Source organism: Antechinus flavipes, chromosome 2 (genome assembly GCF_016432865.1).
Source record: "Antechinus flavipes isolate AdamAnt ecotype Samford, QLD, Australia chromosome 2, AdamAnt_v2, whole genome shotgun sequence".
NCBI lineage: Eukaryota > Metazoa > Chordata > Mammalia > Dasyuromorphia > Dasyuridae > Antechinus > Antechinus flavipes.
The window spans coordinates 157,534,309-157,557,650 of record NC_067399.1 but is presented as its reverse complement, the minus strand read 5'-3'; the positions used below and the strand labels follow the sequence as shown (position 1 = coordinate 157,557,650).

General features: G+C 33.6%; 1 protein-coding gene across 1 annotated transcript in view; it reads right to left on the bottom strand.

Annotated features, from left to right (window-relative positions):
- The window catches only part of RALGAPA2 (Ral GTPase activating protein catalytic subunit alpha 2), a 397,768-nt gene that overhangs the window by 263,456 nt on the left and 110,970 nt on the right, over nucleotides 1–23,342 (bottom strand). The window contains exons 18-21 of the mRNA XM_051975852.1: nucleotides 18,453–18,590; nucleotides 16,925–17,022; nucleotides 14,943–15,033; nucleotides 12,704–12,880 (exon numbers count right to left, since the gene is read on the bottom strand). Coding sequence (XP_051831812.1) covers nucleotides 12,704–12,880; nucleotides 14,943–15,033; nucleotides 16,925–17,022; nucleotides 18,453–18,590 — 504 coding nt within the window. The remainder of the gene's footprint in view (nucleotides 1–12,703; nucleotides 12,881–14,942; nucleotides 15,034–16,924; nucleotides 17,023–18,452; nucleotides 18,591–23,342) is intronic.

Genomic DNA, 23,342 nt, shown 5'->3' with positions numbered 1-23,342 from the left:
TAGTTGGCTTCTAGGAATAACTATCTTCAATTCTGAACTTTCCAGACACTGAATAAAAGCTATAAGCTTCTATAAAAAATGTAGAATGATTGAGAATGTAAAAATACTAGAAAGTAAGATATATGAGGAAAGGTTAAAATGTCAGTGATCACTCAAATCAAATAAGGTTAAAGATTAAGATGTCAAATCCAAGAATCTGAGTTGAAAGGAACCTTGGTATCTATCTAGTGAAAGCAATCTAGACAATAACATGTCTAAGAAGTGATTATCCAACCTGTTTAAAATCTTTTGAGGATGGGGAATTCACTGCTCCTTGACATAAGTTCTATGAGTGAAGTAAGAATTGTTTTCAGTCTATTTTTTTTTTTTTTTTTTTTTTTTTTTTTTGCTGAGGCAATTGGGGTTAAGTGACTTGCCCAGGGTCACGCAGCTAGGAAGTATTGTCTGAGGTCACATTTGAACTCAGGCCCTCCTGATTTCAGGGCTGGTGCTCTATCCATGTACCACCTAGCTGCCCCTAAATTTGTTTTTTTGATCTTCCATCTGTTTCTCTTGATTTTGCTCTCAGGTGCCAAATGGAACAAAGGAGAAGAAAGCAGAATAACGTTTTTACAACACCTTCTACATGCTTGGCACTATGTTAAGTATTTTTAAAAATATTATTTTTTCTCAAAACAACCTATACAGACTAGGTGTTATTGTTATTCCCATTTTATAGTTGAGGAAAGTCAGTTTCCTGAAATAGTTGAGATACAAGTCTAATTCCTGGCCATCAAGACAACCTTTGAAATTCTTGAAGTAGGTATGAACATTCTGAGCATTTTTTCCTCTACACTAAAAATCTCTAGTTCCTTCAAGGGATTTTCATGAGACAAATTCTGATTGCCCTTCACTGGGCAATTTCTTTATCTGGGACATTCAGAATTAAACACAATGATTAATATAAAACAGATGAGTTTTAATATAGGAAGTATCATTTATACCTTTATCCAAGTCATTAATAAAAAAAGTTCAAATAGCACAGTACCAATTACAGATTCTTGGAGTACTCCCTGGAGAATTCCTACTTCACTGACATTGAACTAGTAACCATCATGACTTAAATCTGACTATTCAAGTAATTCAGAATTTTATTACTGTATAGCTTACACTGTGAGACATGGCTCCTTTGGGGTCACATAACTGAACATGAGGATCGCAAAACATCAAGTCTGAAAAATCTTAAAAGATGTTCTACATACTGCAGTATCAAATCCACCAAGATTTAATTCTTTATATAAAAACAGATAAGCACATTCAACATATTTGCTTTTGTATTTAATATAAGTGGTAAAATTTTATATATGTGTGTGTGAGTGTGAGTATATATGTACACCCATATATATGTATATACTAAAGAACTGTTTTAGAATAAATTTCATTTTGATTTATTAACAGTAAATGTTTGATTTGTATAACTATTTTATATACCCATATACCTGGAGACACATAAAAATTTCTCAGGCAAAAAAGGGTCACAAGTGGAAAAAGTTTAAGAAATCTTGGTCTAGTCCATATATCTCCATCATTTTCATAAGAACCAAATGAGATCCTTGATCAAAAGCTTTTATATTTAATCTAAATTTAAGTCTAAATAAAATATGTTCATGACATCATTCCCCCTACCCATCAACCAGTTAAGTAATGTTGTCAGAAAAAAAGCTGTCTATGATGACCTGTTCTTGACAAAGCCATAGTATCTGAAATAGGATAAAGAAAGGATTCAATGAAAAAGATGACAAATAGAGGAAAATAAACAAACTAGAAAGAAAAGTTATTTGCAAAGAGGTCAGTAAAGGAAGATAAAAGTAGTTGGGTATCTTTATCAGTTTATGGAAGAGTATGACAACTTTAGAACTGGATTCCCCAAAAGAAATACTGGTGAGAAAGACAAGGACTGTGTTCACTTCCCCTCAGTTCCTTAATCTAATTTCCTCCTATGTGCTTACTCCTCTCAACTATATACAAAGATGTTCTTGATCTTACCATCACCCACAGATGAACAGAATCCATGTTCAAGAATTCTGAAATCCCTTTACCCAGCCATAATCACTTGGCATTCTACTCCTTCCTCTACTTTCTTTTACATAACTATGTACTTTCTCTGCAACTTGACCTTCAATCCCCTGAACCCTCAATTCTCTCCAGGCCATCTGCCTCACACTAGCTACTCTTTCTTCTTCTCCCTAATTTGACTCCTTGATGAATCAATTCAAGCATGGCTTGGACTCATCTCTGGAATCTCTAGCTCTCTTAATTATATCAGGGCTTATGCCCATCTAAGCTTCAGATCTGGATCACTTCTATCATTCATCACCTTGTGCCTACACATGACCTACTGAACAAAGACAGAGAAATCATACAACTTTTCTAACTGAGTCCGTTACAAATTTATGTTATATAACTTCAACAGGGCTCTCATTGATGCTGAACAATTCTACTATATATCCTGTATCAACTTACTATCTCACTTTCCACAGTGGTTCTTCCAAACTTTTCTATCCCTCCGAGTTTCTCAGCAGAAAACTGCCTCATGTTATACAGAAAAAAGAGACAATTAGCCATGAGCTCCCTCTTCTCCCCCTTCTTCATTTCCTCTCACTGAGATACTTTCTGCCATTTTTGTCTGCCACTTGATGAAGTGGTCTTACTGGTTACCACTCTTTCCCTCAACTTATTCAAGGGATCCTATTAGGTCCAGTCTCATCCAGTAGTTGCCACCTGCCATCTCCATTCTTTCACTAATTTTCAACTTCTCCCTGCCTCATTGCCTACTACTTACAAACATGCTGTTATCTACCCATCCAGGAAAAAACCCTCCCTTGATCTTTCCATTTCCATTATCATCCTATTTCTTTTCTTCCCTTTGTATATAAACTTCTCAAAAAGGCTCTTACAATATATGCTTCCACTTTCCTCTCACTCTCTTTTCAAACCTTTACAATTTGGCTTCTGATCTTATTCCACTGAAATTCTCTCTCCAAAATGATTAATGAGCTCCTAATTGCCAAGTTCAATAGCCTTTTCTCTATCCTCATTCCCCCATGGCCTCTCAGTGGCTTTTGACACTATTAATCACTCTCTCCTCCTTGATACTCTCTTCTCTCTAAATTTTTGGTACACCACTGGTTTCTTTTTACCTATCTATCCTCGTCTATCTCCTTTGCTGGACCCTATGTCAAATAATGCCTTTTTACTATAAGTGTCCCTCAGAGTTCAGTCCTATCTTCTTCCTCTATACTGCTTCTCTTGATGATCTCCTTAGTACTCATGGATTTATCATAATTATGCAGATGATTCTCAAATCCATCTTTTCTACCTATTCTGTCTCCTGATCTCACATCTCCAACTGCCTTTTAGCTACTTCAATGTCCAATAGATATCTTAATATGTACAAAACAGAGCTTATCAATCTTAGCCCCTAAACCTTCTCTACCTCTTATCTTCTCTCCTTTTATAGGGGAAAGTGCCAATTCCCAGATCCTTAGTTTCACTACCTAGAAGTCATCCTGAATTCTTCATTATCTCTCACCTTCTCACATATAAACTGTTGCAAGACCTACTTATTTCACCTTCATAATATCTCTCAAATACACCCCTAGTCTATTCTAACATGTTTCTAATGTAGGCCCTAACACTTCATACTTCAATTATTGCAATATCCTGCTGGAAGATCAGCCTGCCTCCAGTCTCTCCCTACTCCAAACAATTTTCTATTCAACCATAAAAGTAATTTTTCTGTGACCCTGCTAGTCAATAAACTCCAGAGGCTTCTTATCACCTGCAAGAGTAAATATAAAGTGTCTTGTGTGACATTCAAAACTCTTCATAACCTTAGACTCCTCTTACCTTTCCAATCTTCTTAAACTTCACTCCCCAAAACATACTCTTTGATTCAGGAACACTGACCTCCTGACTGTTTTACAAACAAGACCCTCTATTTCTTGATTCCAGGCATTTCCTTTGGCTGTCCCCCAAGCCTGGAGCACTCTCCTTTCACTGCTTCAACTATCAACCTTGCTATCTTCCTTTCGAGTTCTAACTAAAATTCCACTTTCTATAAGAAGCCTTTCCAAGTTTCTCTTAATTCCAGGACTTTACCTCTGTTAATTATTTCTTATTTATCCTGGATATTTGCTTTTTAAAAACGAGTTTGCACGTTAACTTCCCCATTAGACTCCTTGAGGACAAGAACTACCTTTTGCATATTTGTGCATCTTCAGTACTTAGCACAGTTCCTGGCACATAGCAGGGGCCTAATAAATTTTCAACTGAATTGAATTTTTATTAATTATGGAATATAGAGGCTGAAACTATTGAGTCAATGCACTGAGGTCAGGACTGCGGAGCACTTGAGGCTAACTACTGATTGGACAATACTCTATGGGTATATGCTTGGAAAATGGTCCTTCCCACTATCTTGTGCTAGCTCAATGATTGGTGTATACAGAGGATTGTAGGAGGGACTAGGGGGTGGAGTAAGACTAGCCAGAGTCGCTCTTTGGCAGTAGAGGAGGGAGAAGGTGGTTGTGGAGATTCTGCTTCCATCCTGTTCAATCCTGCGTCTAAGGACCAAGAATAAAGACTGAGGACTTTTGCTTATACTGACTCCCGCTGATTCTGGGGTGTCCTGGGTGCTAGCGCAGTCATCGCAATGGAACCAAGATAAACTGGTCAGTCATCAAAGTTGTGTGCAATGTCTATATGTCTGCCAGAATTATACAAATGTGATATACAAAAAAGAATGTATGGGAGTCAGCTAGTTTGTGTAGTACATAGAGCACCAGCCCTGAAGTCAGAAGGATCTGAGTTCAAATCTGGCCTCAGACACTTAACACTTCCTGGCTGTGTGACACTGGGCAAGTCACTTAACTCCAACTGCCTCAGGAAAAAAAGAAAAAGAATGTATGGGACACTAATACATTGTTGGAGTTGTGAACTGATCCACCCATTATGGAGAATAATTTGGAATTATGCCCAGAGGGTTATCAAATTGTACATATCTTTTGATCCAGCAGTATGTCTACTGGGTCTGTGTCCCGAAAAAAATCATAAAAAAGGAAAAAGGACTTATATGTGCAAAAATTGTTTGTAGCAGCCCTTTTTGTAGTGGCAGGACCTGGAAACTGAGCGGATACCTGTCAACTGGGAAATGGCTGAATAAGGTATGGTATATGAATATTATGGAATATTATTGTTCTGTAAGAAATGACCAATAGGATGAATACAGAGAGGACTGGAGAGACTTACATGAACTGATGCTAAGTGAAGTAAGCAGAACCAGAAGATTATTATACACGGCAACAAGTTTACATGATGATCAATTCTGATGGATATGGCTCTTTTGAACAATGAAATGATTCAGGCCAATTCCAATAGACTTGTGTTGGAGAGAACATCTACATGCAGAGAAAGGACTAAGGGGCTGAATGTGGATCACAACACAGTATTTTCACCTTTTTGTTATTGTTTGCTTGTTTTTTTCCCCTCTCGTTTTTTTTCTTTTTTGATCTGACTTTTCTTATGCAATATGATAATTGTAGAAATATGTATAGAAGAAATGCACGTGTTTAACATATATTGGATTATTGCTGATGGGGGCTGGGGAAAGGGAGAACAAAAATTTGGAACACAAGGTTTTGCGAGGGAGAGAGAATAAGAGAGTGAGAAAGAGCAAGAGCGCACTCAAGTTGTAAAAGATTTATTTATTTATAATTTCTTCCAAAGGCAATAGGGAGCTACTAGATTTTAAAGCAGTGACTGTGTAGGTAGTAAGAAGGGTAATGATAATTGATCAAAGAAGAAACAAAACTGCTCAGTTCTTATTTTTCTCTTTTTTCCTGCAACAAGATAATGACCTCTGTATTGGAACACGTACAATATCAATAATTAACAGGAATTTGATCGTCCAAAAAAGTAAGGTGGTAATAAGAGATCATCAAGGTATCTCTGACCAATTCAAGTACTCTGTCCCAGATAAACAATATCCTTAGACAGAAATAATTCCAAAGTTTAGCACAGTGCCTGGCACAGAGTAGGCTCTTAATAAATGCTTAATAACTGACAATGTGATTGCTAGGCCTCTGTCAATGATATCTGAAGGATCATAGTGAATGATGAAATAGAAAAAGACTGGGGACAAGAAAATGTTGCTCTGAGTTGGTTTTTGGTTTTTTAGGGGTTTATTGGGGGGGAGGGACAGAATAATTTTAAGGTGATAAGCTTGACTTCTGTTCCTGCACAAATTAGAAAAAGATTGTTAAAGATCTGCAAGCATCTAGAAAAGAAAGAAGCAATCACAAAAGTCAGAGTGGCTTCCTCAAGCGAGATTAATCTTATTTCCTATTTTTAGAAGGTTACTAGAGTGTAAAATAGGAAAATACTAAATATTAATCTTCCCTAGATATTAATAAATTATTTGATGAAGTAATCAATCCATGCTAATCTTTTTCTTATAACAGTAGAAAAATGAGAATTCAATGACTAAATACAAGACAGATTGAATGGCCAGTCTTAAATGTCATTAACAGATCAAAGTCAGCTTGTAAGGAAATCACCTGCAAAGGTCCCCATGGATCTGTGCTTACTCCCATGCAATTTATTATTTTAGAAATTATTTGTACAAAGATATAGATTATATGCTTAACAAATCTGCAGATGAACAAAGCTGGGGATATAACTAATATACTCAGGATTTAGAGAAAATATAGAAGACTAGGTCAAAAGTTTGATGTGATAATTTAATTAGGGGACAAGGAGTGTGAGAGGTCAATCACATCTATCATTTTATTGAAATCGGAAGCTACCTTGTAATATTTTTTCCACCAGTGTCATTCAGAACCTTTTCCACAACTCAGTGTTTTAAAAGAGGTGCTATGGGGCTCTAAGTTGAGGAAGGGATGTGTCCATGGTCACAGAGTTAGTATTTGTCAGGGGCAGGACATGTACACAGACACCATACTATTGGACTACACTCATTTCAAGACAAAATTTAATAGGAATAAATTCAATGTCTTAGATTTAGATTTAATATCAATTTTACAAGCATTTCATTAGGTTGTAAGCTCCTCGAGGTCAATGACTGTTTTACTCTTTTGCTTTTATATTCTCAATACTTAGCACAGTATATGACACATGGTAGGTATTTAATAAATATGCCTTGTTTTGTTACAAAAACAAGATTAAGAAAATAATATCTGAAAAACAACTAGGGTTTTAATCAACTGCAACCTGAGTAAGAATCCTAAGTGTGATAACAAATCTAATTACTAACATCTTGTTCTGCATGAAAGGAAACATAGCTTCTAGAAATAGGGAACTGACAATCTCACTGTACTGTGCCCTGGTCATTCAATATCTAGAGCCCAGCTTCTTAAACTATGGGTGGCAATCCCATATATGGTCTTGTATTAAATGTGGGAGTTGAAAAATTATGATTTATATCAGTAAATGTTTGATTTGTATATCTGTTTTATACACTTATATACCCAGGGTCACGTAAAAATTTCTCAGACAAAAGATGAGTGGGAAATGTTTAAGAATTCTATTCTGGACAAATAATATCCAGATGAGGGTGATCAAAATGGTGAAGGCCTTGAGTCCATGCCATGTGAGAATCAATCAAAGGAACTAATTGAAGGAAAGGAAGATAATGAATTTGAATTGCTATAATTGGATAGCAATAATCAAATGTTAGAGAGAGGAAGTAATGATATGTTACAAAGTGGGAAATTTAAGTTAAATGTCAGGAAAGGTTTGCTAACAAGTACAGTTACTTATAAACGGAATAGGATGCTTACACTGCTAGTAGATTCCCCCTCTTCAGAGGTCTTCAAGGAGAAACTGAATATTTATTGGTTCCTATAGGGGGAATCTAGGTGGTATGGTTGAGACTTAAATGCTCTTCTAAGATCCTTTCCAATTTAAAAATTCTCTTATTCTGTCTTCCTTCCAATTGTTGTTTTTAATAATAATTGACATTTATACAGCACTTCAAAGTTTGTGAAGAGCATTACATATCTCATTTAAGGCTCACAACAATGCAAAAAGATAGGTACTAGAGTTATTATTGACCCTTTTTAAAGATGAAAAAGCCAAGTTTAAGAAACTTAAATAATTTGTTAAAAGAAAGGAAGAGAAGCCTCCAGCACAGCAGACTGACTCTCTATATAAACTTTGTGAAAAAAATGGAGAAGATTCATACAGACAAGAATAGATTATGATATGTATCAGTAATTTTAGAAAACACTCCCATTTCCTAATTCAAACATTCTTAAAATCTCAGAATCTTCCTTTATTCATTCAACAAACAGTTAGTGAATATCTATTATTTTCAATATAGTATTATTGGTAGTGTTTTGTAAATGTTTGATTTATATACCTGTTTCATACACTGATAGACCCACAATGCTATTTGGTGTGCCTGGCACTATTTTCTAGGAGGAGAGATAAGGATAGAAGACAAATATCCATGATATGAGAGAAAATATATTATGGAGAGGTTTTAAAAACTGCTATGTTAATTCAGAAGAGGGAAAGATTACATTCTAAGTGTAAAGGAAAAAAAGCGATGTGAAGGAAATGACATTTCAGCTGGGCTTTAAATAACAAACAGAATTACTGCTTGGGAAGAATCAAAGAAGGCAGCAGATTCTAGCAAAGAGAATAGTATAAACAAAATTCTAAAAATGACATGTTCAAGAAGAATATTATCTAATTTGGTAGTTGTTTATAAAGAGGCATATAAGTAAAAAGCTAGGGTCAATTTGGAGAACTTGAATGCTGGGCAAAGGAGTTTATATAGACTTTGTTAACTATCCATTTGAGGAAAACAGGAATATAGAATCAGAGATATTTTAGGAAAATCAGTCAGAGAGAACTATAAGATGAAGTGGAAGGAAGACATAAAAACCAGTTAAAATGCAACAGAGATGTTCTGACATATTAATGATGATAATAATAATGAGGAGTTGGACTTCAGAGTGAGTGAAAGGAAATGATAGATGTGAAGATTATGGAACTAGATATCACAGACAGTGGAAATAGCAAATAGATGTAAAGTAAGAACTAATTTTGAACTCTGATTTGGGAATTTTGAATTTGAAATGTCTATGAGACACTCAATTTTAAATAACCACTAGATAGTGGGTAATGCAGCACTAGGGTCCCAGACTGATAATAGGCTGGCTATGTAGACCTGGAAGGCATCTGGATAAATAATATATTTAAGTCCATGGAGTTGAAGAGGTCACCAAGTGAAAAAATGTAGAGAGAAAAGAGAAAGGACAACAACAGACACTAAATGAAAACCCTGTTTGGAGACATATCATGAAAGATAATTCAGTAAAGAATCTGAAAAGTGGTCTAAAAGGTAAGGGAAGAGTCAGGAAAAAGTAATTATAAAAAGCCAATGAGGAGAGAGTATCCAAGAAGAGAGGTGAGTTAGCAATATAAAAAACAGTTTCTCTGCATCATGAACAATAAGAACATGGAAAAAATAGTTTTATTGAGTGGAGAAGATGGAAGTCAGACTGCAAAGAGAAGTGAATGAGGGGAGGAAAAAAATAGAAGCAATGAGTACAGATAGCTTTTTCTAGGCATCAGAGAAATGGAGGAAATGATAGCTCAAGGCAAAAATAACATCTAGTGAAAGTTTTGAAGAAGGAAAGGATAGACTGGATTAAAGGAGTGCTAGGGTGATGTTAAGAGATTTAATGAAGGAGAGGAGAAAAGGGGAGCTCACACTGAATAGCCTCTATTTTCTAACTAACATATGAAAGAAGGTCAATAACTGAGTGGGTGAGAAGAGGGATGAGTCTAAACTATAAGTTTAGAATAGCCTTTGTGGGGAATGTTATGACCAACTAAGGTTAGATAACATAATATTTTATTTAAATTTAGTGAATGCAGGCACCTAAATTGTATGACTTCCTACAGCTATTCAGCAGTTCATAAGAAGTTGAGGAGGTGGACAGTGGAAGCAATGCAGCTTTGGAGCTTAATAAGGCATGAATGGTGACAGGATAAGAGGACAATATTTGAAAATGTAGAACTGAGGGTAAAGTGAAGCTAGACCAAGGACAATGGCCTGAAAAAAGTACTTAATGATAGCAGGACTACAGATTAAGATGAGGACAAGGAAACAAGGACAGAAACAGGTCAGAGTTTAGGGGATAGGTACAAAGTCCCACTTATGGATGATTAGAAAAGCAAGAGTATAATTATTTTTGTCTACTAAAGTTGTTGTTTGTCCTCAAAGAGGACTAGGATACTGGGAAGGTGATGCCATGACATGCAAGTGAATTGGATTTAAGTGAGGGAGGGCTCTGCAAGATTACTTGCCTCACTTTCTCCTCCAAAGCCATCTGGGTTCAGTGACCAGATGTAGATCAGGATGACTGGAGATGGCTCTGGATGAAATGTGACTAAAGTGGAAAGGAAGTGAAGCTTTTCCTATTAGATTTCATTGATATTATATCAAAATGCTCTGCTCACAACAAATACTTATGAAGTCAACTGGCTGAATGGAAGAAAAAAAAAATCTACCACTCCTTGAAAGGCAATGCAGGGAAAGAACTATGTATTAACTGCGTGTTACATGCTAGGTACTCTGCTAAGCACTTTACAAATAATTATTTCATTTGATCCTCATAGCAACCCTGGGAGGTAGGTGTTATTATTAGCATTTTTTAACATATAATGAAATTGAAGCTCATAGAAACTAACTGACTTGCCCAGGGTCACATAGCTATTAAATATCTGAGCCTGGGTTTGAAATAAGGTCTTCTAGGCTTCCAGACCCAGCAGTCTCTCCACCGTGCCACTTAACTTCATAACATGTATAAAGTCCTTAAGGTTTATAAGGTGTTTTATAAATATTACCTCATTTTACCCACATAGTGGGTGCTGGAGAATAGATGCTATTATTATCTCCATTTTACAATTGAGGAAACTAAGGTAGACAATGCTTAAGTGACTCGACCTGGGTTGTGTAATGGGGAAGCTTCTGAGACTACAACTAAGTTCAGGCCTTCCCTTCTTGAGGAAGAAGCTCTACACTACACATTAGCAGAATGCCAAGACCACAAAATCTGAAGAGATTATAGAATTGGAAGGAACAAACATTTACATAAAAGTCCCTTCATAAAAGGAGAAAAGATAAGGACCCTGAAAGCTGTGGGGTAGATCCCCTAGGATTCATGGGAGGCTGCAGAAATCAGTCCCAGGGTTTAAGAAGGCAGGGATGTGTTTTGATCTGCATCTCTGGAAGCGGTAAGGGAAACAAAATTGAGGAGAGCCTAGAATGAGAGAACTAAAAAGGAGTTCTACCTAATCCAACCTATTTACAAAAGAATAGAAAATGGCCACAGCCCTCTGCAGCCATCAAACAGGCTCCTGTCTCTTTGCCACATATATATCCTGTCCCTGGTTCTGTTCTCAGAGTTCAAAGAGAACAAGTCTAAGCTCTTGGCCTTAGGGAATCCCTTCAAATATTTTAAGATGGCTATTGTGTTTCACCCAGGAATTCATCAGGTTTAGCACTTCAGTAACTTTGGCCATCCTCGCTGCCCTGCTCTGGGTACGTTCTAGCTAATCAGTATTCTTTCTTAAATTGTGGAGCCTAGAACTGAACACATGCTCCAGAAGAGGTCAGACAAGGGCAGAGGCCCGGGACATTACATTACTATCTCCCCATTCCTGGAAGCTGTCCCCTTCCTGAGGCGGGCCAACACTGCATTAGCTTTTTGGTTGCCATCACCTATTGCTAACTTATATGGAGTTTGCATTCTACTGAAAAGCAAAGACTCTGGAAAGCAAATGGACTGCTGTATGTCCATTCTCTGGCGTAATACATTGGTAATGTACTCAATGTCAGATTCTATATTTATCTCTATCAAATTTCATCTTACTAGATTGAGCTCAATATTCTAACCTGTTCTAATAGTGTTTAAGCTTTTAGATCTTGATTCTGACACCTGTGTATTTAAGTTTATTATATTAATCATTAAGGTCCCTTTTAGTCACTAAGTTCAATTATTTTATTTAGCATTTTTCATAACTTTTAAGCTTATGACATACTTCTCAAACTTTACTTTCTTATTAAGCAAATGGGGAAAAATATATTCTTTGCCTAGCACAGTGTCTGGCATAGACTAGATCCTTAATAAATTCATACTGACTGAATTTACTTATGGGCAACAGAGAATTTATTTTGTTTTCACTTGTTTTTGCCTACTACTGAGTATAATACAACTGAATCAACTTTTGATTTCAAGAAATATTTACTGAATGTTTACTATATCAACAATCAACAGTTCTTAAGTGGTAACAACAAAATAACTTAAAAATGAAGTATAAGAAACCGTCCCTTCTCACAAATGGCATACAGTATAGAAGATAAGACTAACAGCTGAAATAATCAGAGCTTATAACATAGAGACTTGTTTCTGGGTGAATTTATGCTAGATGATTTCTGAAGTCCTTTAAGCTATTTTCTCATATTAAGTGCTAAATTGGCACCAAGGCACTTAATTTTAAATAATTAAGTTGTTATTAACCACTTAAAAATTGGGAGGGAAGGGGGTAGGTAAAGTTACTATGGTATACCACTTATGAAACCTTGCTTTTTTCAAAGTAATTGTATTTATGGCAAAATAATTTTTACCTGTTAAATTTGAAGCATCTGTGGGGCTCAACTGTAACCAATGTCTAGCATCTGAATCAACAGCAACATCAGTTGGTGTATTCAGTTCTTGATCTTCCTCAAATGGATGCCACGGATTCATTGTTATCTCCACCTCGTTACTATAGCCAAGAGATGTGTCACTGCTAACACTTTCACCTAAGACAATCAGAGGAGTTAAAAGATACAGAGAATAAATAACTGAAAGGTTTATTTTCACAACTAAAACAAAAAATTAAAGTGAAACACTAATCTGTGAGCATCCATCTAGAACAAAACAAGAACATGAAAATAAGATGCACAGTAGTGAACCCAGAAAACACCTAGCCAGATATTGATAAGAATACAGAGTATAGCAAAATCTAAATATCTACATTCAAAGACCAACTAGTGTCTGAATCCTTCAGACATTAACACAAAAAGTTTCAGAAATCTCTTTAAAGGACTTTAATTATGTTAATCAAAGTCATCAAAAGTCATAAATTAAGCTAGAAGAATACATAACCTACAAACAATTCAGACAAATACAGTCAAATGTTGTATTTTTTAAGTAATTCATAATTTATTTTCTAAGAACTTCTTATGCTTTTTTGCCTTTGCATGAAGTTTGTTTAGCTTATAATCAAAAGCCAATGCCTGTTTACCTTACCTTTATATCTGCTTCCTTAAATAAAGAATCTTTTTTAAATTGATGGCCAAATTTTGTGAACAAAAGCAAAAGAAGTGAATTCACAGAAAAAGAACAAAGTTAGTATTAATTATGGTATTAATTTATTAGGTAATTAGTAATTAATTACCTAAAAAAGGTAAAACTTTGATTTTTTTCTTAAAACATTAAAAAAAACCCACAATTAACAAAAAATTAAACTCAATAAATACAACACAAATATTTTTGTTCTATACCGTTAAGTATTAATGGAAATTTACAGAAAAGGGAGAATAAGAAACACATAAAGATATAGACAAAGAATTTCATGGAGTGGCAATTTCTATGTCATGATCTTTCTTAGGAACCTGCCAGAAGAATACTTTTAAAGTCATATTGAGGCACTTTGCTCAACTGAAAGCATACAATATAATAATTTATCTTTCCATGGTACTTGCTCATTGAGCCATACCTGCTCTTTCTTGAAGGTTTTTCATTCCTGTTCAGACCAGTATAGTAGTTTATAAAACTCAAAAAAAAGGTGCATTAAGTGAAATTTCTATTCTACAAGTGAACTTTCCAAATAACTGGGCTCTTAGGCACTTGGCAATTAAATATTTTGTAATGATTAATTTAATGGAAATATTTGTAAAACATACATCCTAGCTTATTATTATTATTACTGACCAAAATTTAACCTTTAGTTGATGACCTAAGATCATCACTATGAATATGCACTGGATTGCTAAACAGTGACATTTTCAAGAGGCTACTGAAGTATATAGGGCTTGTAGCTTCAATACAAAATGGTATCAAATTGAAATGCTTTAAAGTTCTATCTCCCTTTTGTAATTGTCTCGTTGATTGCTACTTCTCAGTTTCCCTCTAGCAGTCCACCAACTTACTATAATGATTTCAACCAAAGAAGAATTAAAAAGTGTCATGGAAAATTAGATGGTCTAAATTTTAAAAATTAGATCCAATTTCTCACACTAGCCTCTTTGTGAAGATCTGAAAATGGATTTATACAATTTCCTATGGCTATCTGGTGAGCTTTGTAACAGGTATGTTTCTTATTGTTCAAAGGTTATTCTGAATGATTAGGGAGAGAGGTCTAAAGAAAGGAGAAGGAGGCTATTACTATCACTTTTCCAATTGTTCCTACTATGTTTTCAAAAATCTATCTTTTTCACTTTTCCAAATGAATTTTTCTTTTTAAATATTTAATTGAATTAAAGAACTTTATAATATCTTCTGCTTATATAAAGTTTGTGGTATTTGTTTGAGAACTAACGAAATTAAATTATGGAAAGGATTTCATTTTTCCTTTCGTTTGGCTATAATCATCAAACAATATAATTTGTTCCACTAAATCCTTTCCTAAGGAATTGTTACAATACAAATTTAGTTAGCTAAAAAACTTGGCTTAAAAGTACATTAAAATAAAAAAGAGAGTTGTTATTGTAATGAGAAATGAAAAAAAAATTACATGTATATGTTTGTATGTATGTATGTTATATATGTATATAGTTTTTGCAGAGGATCAAAACAACAATTCAAGTTCCTTGAACTTACTCTTTTGTCTTTCTCTACATTTTCCTTCTGTTTGCTGCAAATCATCTTTTAAATCTATTTCAGCTGGGCTGCTGCTTCTTCGCACTAAAATCTTCAGACAAAGAGAAATCATGTTACATTTGTTTACTACAAGTCATTTTTCATTTTAAAGAGACCACAGAATTTCCTGTTATACATTTTTTAAAGCAAAACAAAATACAGTCAACTAGAAAAGTAAAAAGAATGTCATAATATTCTGCATCTATGTTAAATATTTATACATTTCCATGAAGAAATTATCAATTACTCAAAAATTTAATTTCAATGTATGAAAGTGGACTAAATTGACCTCCTAATGAGAAATATAAAATTAGCCATAATTCATTTTAAAGTCTATTAATTCATTTAAGTATATATGTAGGAGGAACTGGAATTTGAGTAGATACCCATCAGTTGGGAAATGGCTGAATAAGATATGGTATATGAATATAATGGAATATATTGTTCTATAAGAAATAATCAGCAGGCTGATTTCAGAAAGGCCTGAAGAGACTCACATGAACTGATGCTAAGTGAAGTAGAACCAAGAAAACATTATATATGGCAACAACAAGCTTATATGATGACCAACTGTGATGGACTTGGCTCTTTTCAACAATGAGATGGTTCAGGCCAATTCCAATACATTTGTGATGAAGAGAGACATCCGCATCCAGAGAGAGAATTATGGGGACTGAATGTGGATCACAACACAGTATTTTCACCTTTTTTGTTGTTGTTTGCTTGATTGTTTTTTTCTTTCTCATTTGTTCTCCTTTTGATCTGATTTTTCTTATGCAGCATGATAAATGTGAAAATATGTTTAGAAAAACTGCACATGTTTAACCTAAATTGGATTACTTGTTGTCTAGGGGAAGGAAAAGGTGGGGAGGAAGAAAAATTTGGAACGCAAGATTTTGTGAGGGTGAATGTTGAAAACTATCTTTGCATGCATTTTGAAAAATAAAAAAAGCTATTTTTATTTTTTTTAAGTATATATGCAGAAAAATATAATATTTAACCAGTAATATAGGATCTAACCAGTGTTTGCCTCTCTGACGTAGCATAAGCTATAATATTTTTGGCTTTCAGATTTAGAATCCAAAATTACCTTTGATAATTATCTAATCAAATATCTCCCTTTTACAAATAAAAAAATTGAAGCTAAGGAAGATTTAATGGCTCAACCTCTAATGGATAGCTAGCTCATTTGTGGCAGAACCAAGACTGAAAATCCTTTCACATGAAAAGTGAAAATAAATGATGCTTGCTAGAAACTAGGAACAAGCTGAAAGGAATTGGTTTCTCTGACCCCCAACAAAAAAGAATTAACAATTAAAAGTTTAGTGCTTTATAGAGTTAAAAGAATTAAAATTACATAAGAATTCCTAATTTAGAGGAAGATCTGATCCATTTGGACTAATTAAATTAGCAAAAAGAAAATAAACTATTTATATTTTTGGAGGCTTATAACATGTCCTAGGCATTAAAACAGTAGGAAAAAATGTCTTTAAAAGGCATATTATTATGATTTTTAAAAACCCCACCACAACTGCCAAAATTAGAATAGAAGTACATAAAAATAATTATTTATTTAATCACTCAAATTAAGTGATAATGACTTATACCTATAAGGAGTAATGGCAATTTTCAAAATATACCTCTTTAAGGTAGTAAAAAGCTAGTTTTCAGACAAAGTTTTTTCTTAAATTTTGATCTGGTTTAATTCTCAAAATTTCTAACTTACCTATAAAATCACCTTCTTTCCTACCTAAAAAATTAGAAGCTAGAAATAACCTCACATTTGGTATTTTGGGGTGACTTCCTACCAGTCAAAAGTTGGAGAACTGGAGATAGGGAAAACACTGACATGTACAATACTGCTATTATTTATTTTAATTTGTAATTTCAAATTATAATTTCCAAAGAAATACCAATCTGATAAAATAATTAAAATATCTTACTGTTGGCCCTTCATTTTCTTTCTTTAAATGTCCTTTATTTTCCTGAATTTGTCTGGGGTCTGATGAATTTAAATTCTGTGAATTCTCTATTTTTTTACCTGCAAAATGAAAAATGAATTGGATTACATATTTCTGATTAACTGTAGTTTTTAAAATAAACAATTTCTGCATTCCAATTGGTGAATGTGTAAGGTTCAAAAATAGGACTTTATGTTAAAACAGAATATGAAAAAACAACATGGAAACACATAACATGTCTTTCCAATGGCTATTCTACATAATTCATTTAATTTTTTTTTTTAGTAAGAGAATCCTTATAGTATAGTTTTAATATTTTAGAATTACAAAGGGATCTTAGTATAAATACCTTCATTTTACACGTCAGAAAACAAACTCAAAGAAGCTCCCCAAAGTCAAACATATCTAGTAGTAGAGCAGGCACTAGACTTCATCTCTCCTGGCCTAGCTTAAGCTTTATTTAGATCATGTTTTGCATCTCTTATTGTGAGAAGAGATGGTGAGGGAGAATGAAAAGGAGAGAAAAAGAATGGAAAAAAAGAGAATAGGAGGGGAGAGAGGAGGGGAAGAGACACAGAGAGACAGAGATAGAGAGAGAGAATGTTATGGGAAAAGTTTTTTCTAATTTATTTAATAAATGATGTTTAATAAAATAAAGTGGGGATTCAAAGCTAAATGACTGAGGGGTTAATTTTAGAACTTAATAAGGAAATACTGACAGACTGGAGACAAAGAAAAATAAGCTAGTATTGGCTATACATGAGATTATCATTTCATATAAGTGAATTATCATTTCACATAAATATGAGATAGTCAATCCCTAAATACTGTCATGCTTAAAAATTTTTGATTTTAAAAAATGAATGCAAAAAATGTAAAAATACTGCTAAAATATATATATATATATATATATATATATATATATATATATAATATATATATATATAATATATATATATATATATATATATATATATATATATATATATATATATATATATATATATATATATATATATTAAGAAAAAGTTTAGGGGTAGCTAGGTGGTACATGGATAGAGCATCAGCCCTGAAGTTAGGATGACTTGAGTTCAAATCTGGTCTCAAACACTTAACACTTCCTAGCTATGTGACCCTGGACAAGTCACTTAATCCCAATTGCCTTAGGGGGAAAAAAAAGCAAAAGCAAAAGTTTAAAGAAATATATCCACAGTGAAAGGCAATATGGCAGACATAGAGAGCTTGCCATACACCCAGAAAAGCTAGATTAAAGTTCAGCCTCAAGTCCAATTATTCAGACACATCCTGACTGAATGACTGACTCAAGTCACCTGACCTCTCAAAATCTAGACTACTCCTTAAGATCATATATTACTGCCCTACTCTGGGCATCTGGGAGTTCCCTATCAATGAAATCACAAATTCAGTCACTATCCATCAATCAGCAAAACAAAGTTATTTTGCTATGAGGAATCAAACTTTATTAAAACATTAAAAACATATAATTTACCTTGATAGGAATCAGACTGTAACTGATCAGTTATATCAGAAGTACTACTGCTACGAGGTATCTGTTGTTCCTGGTCAACAAATAGGCAGCCACATTCACCTCCCAGTATGTTTTCTGATTGTTGACATTCTTCAACTTCTGAAAATCATTAACAGGAAACATGCAATATTTTAAAAGTAAAGTACAAAACTTGAAATAAATATATTTTATTCTATTCTGAATTACTATAATTAAAGATTAATAGTTTCAAAATAAGCATGATGAATCTTAAAATAATAAAGTACTTGGGTTTCCTAAAATTAATATTTAACTCAATTTTCACAATAAAATGAATAGTACAGATGGTAATCATTAAAATCATTGAGTAGAAGAAAGGAAAGAATGGAAATAAATAGGGAAGAGAAAAAATGTTCAAATACTAAAGCTGGACTATAATTTGATGAAAAAAATAGGGATATAAATTTACCAAGATTAAAGAAAAAAAGAAATATGAGAATTAAACTTCAATTGTATCTCATACTTTATTTGAAAAATAAAAACAATTTCCAAAGTATGTGCTAAAGTGTAAGATGAGTTTTTCATGAACATAAGTTAACTATGCATTACTAAATGTCTTTATGTCTTAATATTAAGTACTTCTGTGGCTTTTTTTATTATGTACTTGGTAGTGTTTTTGTTCTCCGATGTTCCAATAGACTGATGACCACATCAATGAAATTCCCTTCAATGCTGCATATTGCAGTTGACAAAAGCACATCCTGAATCACACAGAGAAGATTTTGATTCGTATTTTAAAATAACTTATTTTGAGCAAATGCTTACATTCAATTTAATGATTCCTCTTAACAAATATTAACATATTTTAACCTGGATCAAATATTTTATTAAGATTAAATCATGTACCTTATATTTTACGATCCTATAACCCTTAAGAGTATAAAATAAACAACCAGTTATTGTTTAAATACATTGTAATAGTGGATATAGATCAATTGGAAAATGACTGAAAAAACTAGATGACATAATAAAAAATGATGAATAAGAGGAATTCATGGAAGATCTTAATAAACTGATGGAGAATGAAACAAACAGGAAAGAAGGGATCAATATATACAATAATAATATTGTAAATGAAAAAGTCACTAAAAGAAAGTCAAACTCTATGTTACTATAAAACTCATAATTATCCTGGAGAACATGTCTCCTTCCTCATGGCTGAGAGGCAGAGGACTAGTGTATACATTTTCAAATACAATCACTCTATTGCTGTTTTTAACTTTTCTACTTTGATATGACTTCAGTTGGGAAAGGAGGAAGGAATTTTTAATAATGTGTAAGGTAATGACAAAAGGCATCAAAATACTGAAAAATACATTACATGAAAAAGAAGGGCAAAGAGGAAGACTCTACCTTCTGACTTCATCATTGGACTGAAACTTTTCTCATAAAAGTTACCCTATGATTTTTTAATAACCAAATCTGAAATCAGTCAGTTAACTAGCATTTACTAAGCAATATCTAAACAGGTTTCTTAAACTTTTTTCTATTTATGACCCCTTTTTACCTAAGAATTTTTCACGCAATTCCAGGGTATATAGGTATATAAAATAAGTATACAAATCAAACATTTACTGATAACAAATCATAATTTCATGACCTCCCCCATTAAGTTATGTAATCCCCACATGGGGTCATGACCCACAGTTTAAGAAACTTTGATTTAAAAGACTTCATTTCCCCTGTGCAACAAGAAAACTGTTCGGTTCTGCACACATATATTGTATCTAGGATATACTGTAATCTATTCAAGATGTAAAGGACTGCTTGCCATCTGGGGGAGGGGGTGGAGGGAGAGAGGGGAAAAATCGGAACAGAAGCGAGTGCAAGGGATAATGCTGTAAAAAATTACCCTGGCATGGGTTCTGTCAATAAAAAGTTATTTAAAAAAAATATAAATAAATAAATAAACAGATAAATAAATAAAAGATTTCATTCCTCATCTGTTGATTATTTCATCTCCCTGCCACAAGTCCTTCCTTGTTCCAGTGATAAATAGATGGACATACAGACATACAGACAAGACAGAAAGGTTTATGTGGTTTCCTCTGTCAAATGTAACTTATCTGTAAGTAAACACTATCTAACCTCACTATGTATGCATAATATTTAATATAGTCTGACACTGAGTAAGTACTGGTTGACTGACCAAGCACCCGACTTCCTCTCCCTGAATTTCTTAGACTTTAATGAACTATTGTTCTTCCTTGGTTCTCTTCCTACCTGTTTGACCAATTCTACTTAATTTACTTCAACATCTTTTTCCACTCATACACATTACCCTAATTCAATACCTCATCATTGCTTGTCTGTCCTATTTTAGTAGTCCCCAATCAGTTCCCTACTTTAAGTTTTTCTGTTCTCCAATCCATTCCTTACCAAAATCATCTTCCAAAAGTGATCATGTCACTCCCAAGTCCCCGGACAGACATTTTACAGCCCTTCACAGTCAGTCTAGGCTTATTTTACAATAATGATAATGGTAATGAATATCAATAGATAAGTACCTTCAAGTTCTTAACAAAATAAGTAAATAAAGTAACACCCTGATAAACCTCAAATTAACTAGGAAAAAAGAGACTTGGACCTATGATCTTCACTGGTATAGAAAATTGCTAGGTGATCTCCACCAGCACAAGTCAGAACCTTCTCTGCAACTTAAAGTCTTAGAAACTAGAAAAAAGATAAAGGACTTGCTGCCACAGCATGTATCAAAGTCAGGATTTAAATCAGGCTCTCAGGTTTCGAGGCTGGCTTTCTACCTACTAAACCATGGTGTTTCTCCTGGATACAAAAAAGAAAGAGATGAGTTTAAGAAGTTAGTCACATAAAAATCTGAAATTAGCTTTTGCTACATTGTGCTTCTAGTAACAAAAGATATCTGTGAGAAAAACAATTAACATCAGAGATTTAGGGATTCCTTTAACATAAAGCCATTCTATAATTAAAGATTTCACAAGAGCCATCTCAAAATATGGTGGGTTTTCAAAGGCCAGGCCAATGGAATTTAAGCTTAAGCAAGAAATGTTACAGATTTATGTGTTTGTTGTTCAAGAAACAATTCAGCTAAGATTCTAAAGTCTCATAATTGGGTAGGACAGAGGGTGATGAAATATGTGGGCATAAGGACTCAAACATCATCTAATAATTTGTAAGAGTTTTGCCATGTTTGTTAATAGAGAACACACAGAATGAAATCCTTGAAGCAATGAAACACACACACACACACACACACACACACACACACACACACACGTACAGACACCAAAACATAACCCTTTCAAAAATCTAGAATTTGTCTTGAGGTTCAGAATAAATTTCACCTAATCTCATTTTGATTTACTAGAGGATTCTCTATTAAGGAAAAAGAATTAATACACTTCAGAATTTCCACAATGGATATTCAACAATATTTTTTTGTTTAGTTTTGGTTATAGGCTAACTGTTTACTTAATTGTAATTTTATGAACTCCAGAAGAAAAATGTGGGGAAAATAGAATTCATGTGTTAGGATCTGATTTAGCAGAACATTCTGCTCAATTATTTACCTGATTATTGTAAACAAAGACTAGCTGTACTGTAATACTTCTTGAATATTAGCTTTGGAGTCAAAGTTAAAATTCAGCCTTCAATACTTACTAGCTGTGTGACCCTGGGCAAGTCACTTAACTCTGTTTGCTTTAATATCTTCAACAGTAAAATGAACATATTTTCATATCTTCAGATATGAAACCCTGTTTCACAAGGGTTACTGTGAGGATCAATTTAATTTGTAAGACAAATTACAAAAAACCTGACACACACAGTAAGTGCTTAATAAATGCTTGGTCCCTTCACCTATACCCTAAAATGATCAAACTGATCACTTATTCTAATTGACAAATTCAGTGACAGAATATCCTAAAAGAATAAACATTCCCACACTTGTCCACTTCCTAAAAAATACTTTATTATGTAAGACTATAAAGACCTTGAAAGTAGTAGAGGTCATGACAATCTCAAATTTAAAACAGAGAAGCAGAATAAAGGACATAAATAAGAGGGTAAGTTTGATGTGCAGACAATGAAGAGCTTGGGCGACAGGAATAAGGGCCACAGAAAATCTTTTCCTAATTGTCTTTTCACATATCCTTTCTTATTTCAATTTTGTAATGCAACAATGCTAAAAAACTGTTGCTTCTCCTGCGGAAGAATAGAAATCAAGCAACATAGATATTCACTAAAGGATATATTTTTATCCATAAATCCATAAGTCCATAGTACATAAAATCCAAAGTACAAACCAGATTACTGTAGTACAGTCCTACCTTTATATTCTTTAGTGTTACCAAATAGAATCTAGAAGGTATCCAGATGATTTATTTTGGCTATGTTTACCTTCACATTAGGATGTCAGAAATAATGTTCTTTGCTCTTCAAAGGGAGACTCCATTAATTTCTCATTTTAAGGGATTGGGGAAAATCAGGCATACCAGTACATTGTTGGTAGAGCACAATCATTTGTAAAATGGCACAACCATTTTGGAAAGCAATTTGAAATAATGTTAATAAAATGACCAAAATATTCACACCCTTTGAACCAAAGACTCCTTCTGGGTTTTTGCCCCAAGAAAGATATAAATAAGAAAAAGGTCCTCATCTACTCCAAAACATTTACAGCAGCATTTTTTTTTTTGTGCTAGCTAAGAATCAGAAACAAAGCAAATGATCATCAATTAGGAAATAACTAAAAATAATGTGGTATATGAATGTAATGGAATATTACTATGTTATAAGAAATTATACGTGTGATGAATACAGAGAAGTAAAGAAAGAGCGAAATGAACTGAGGTA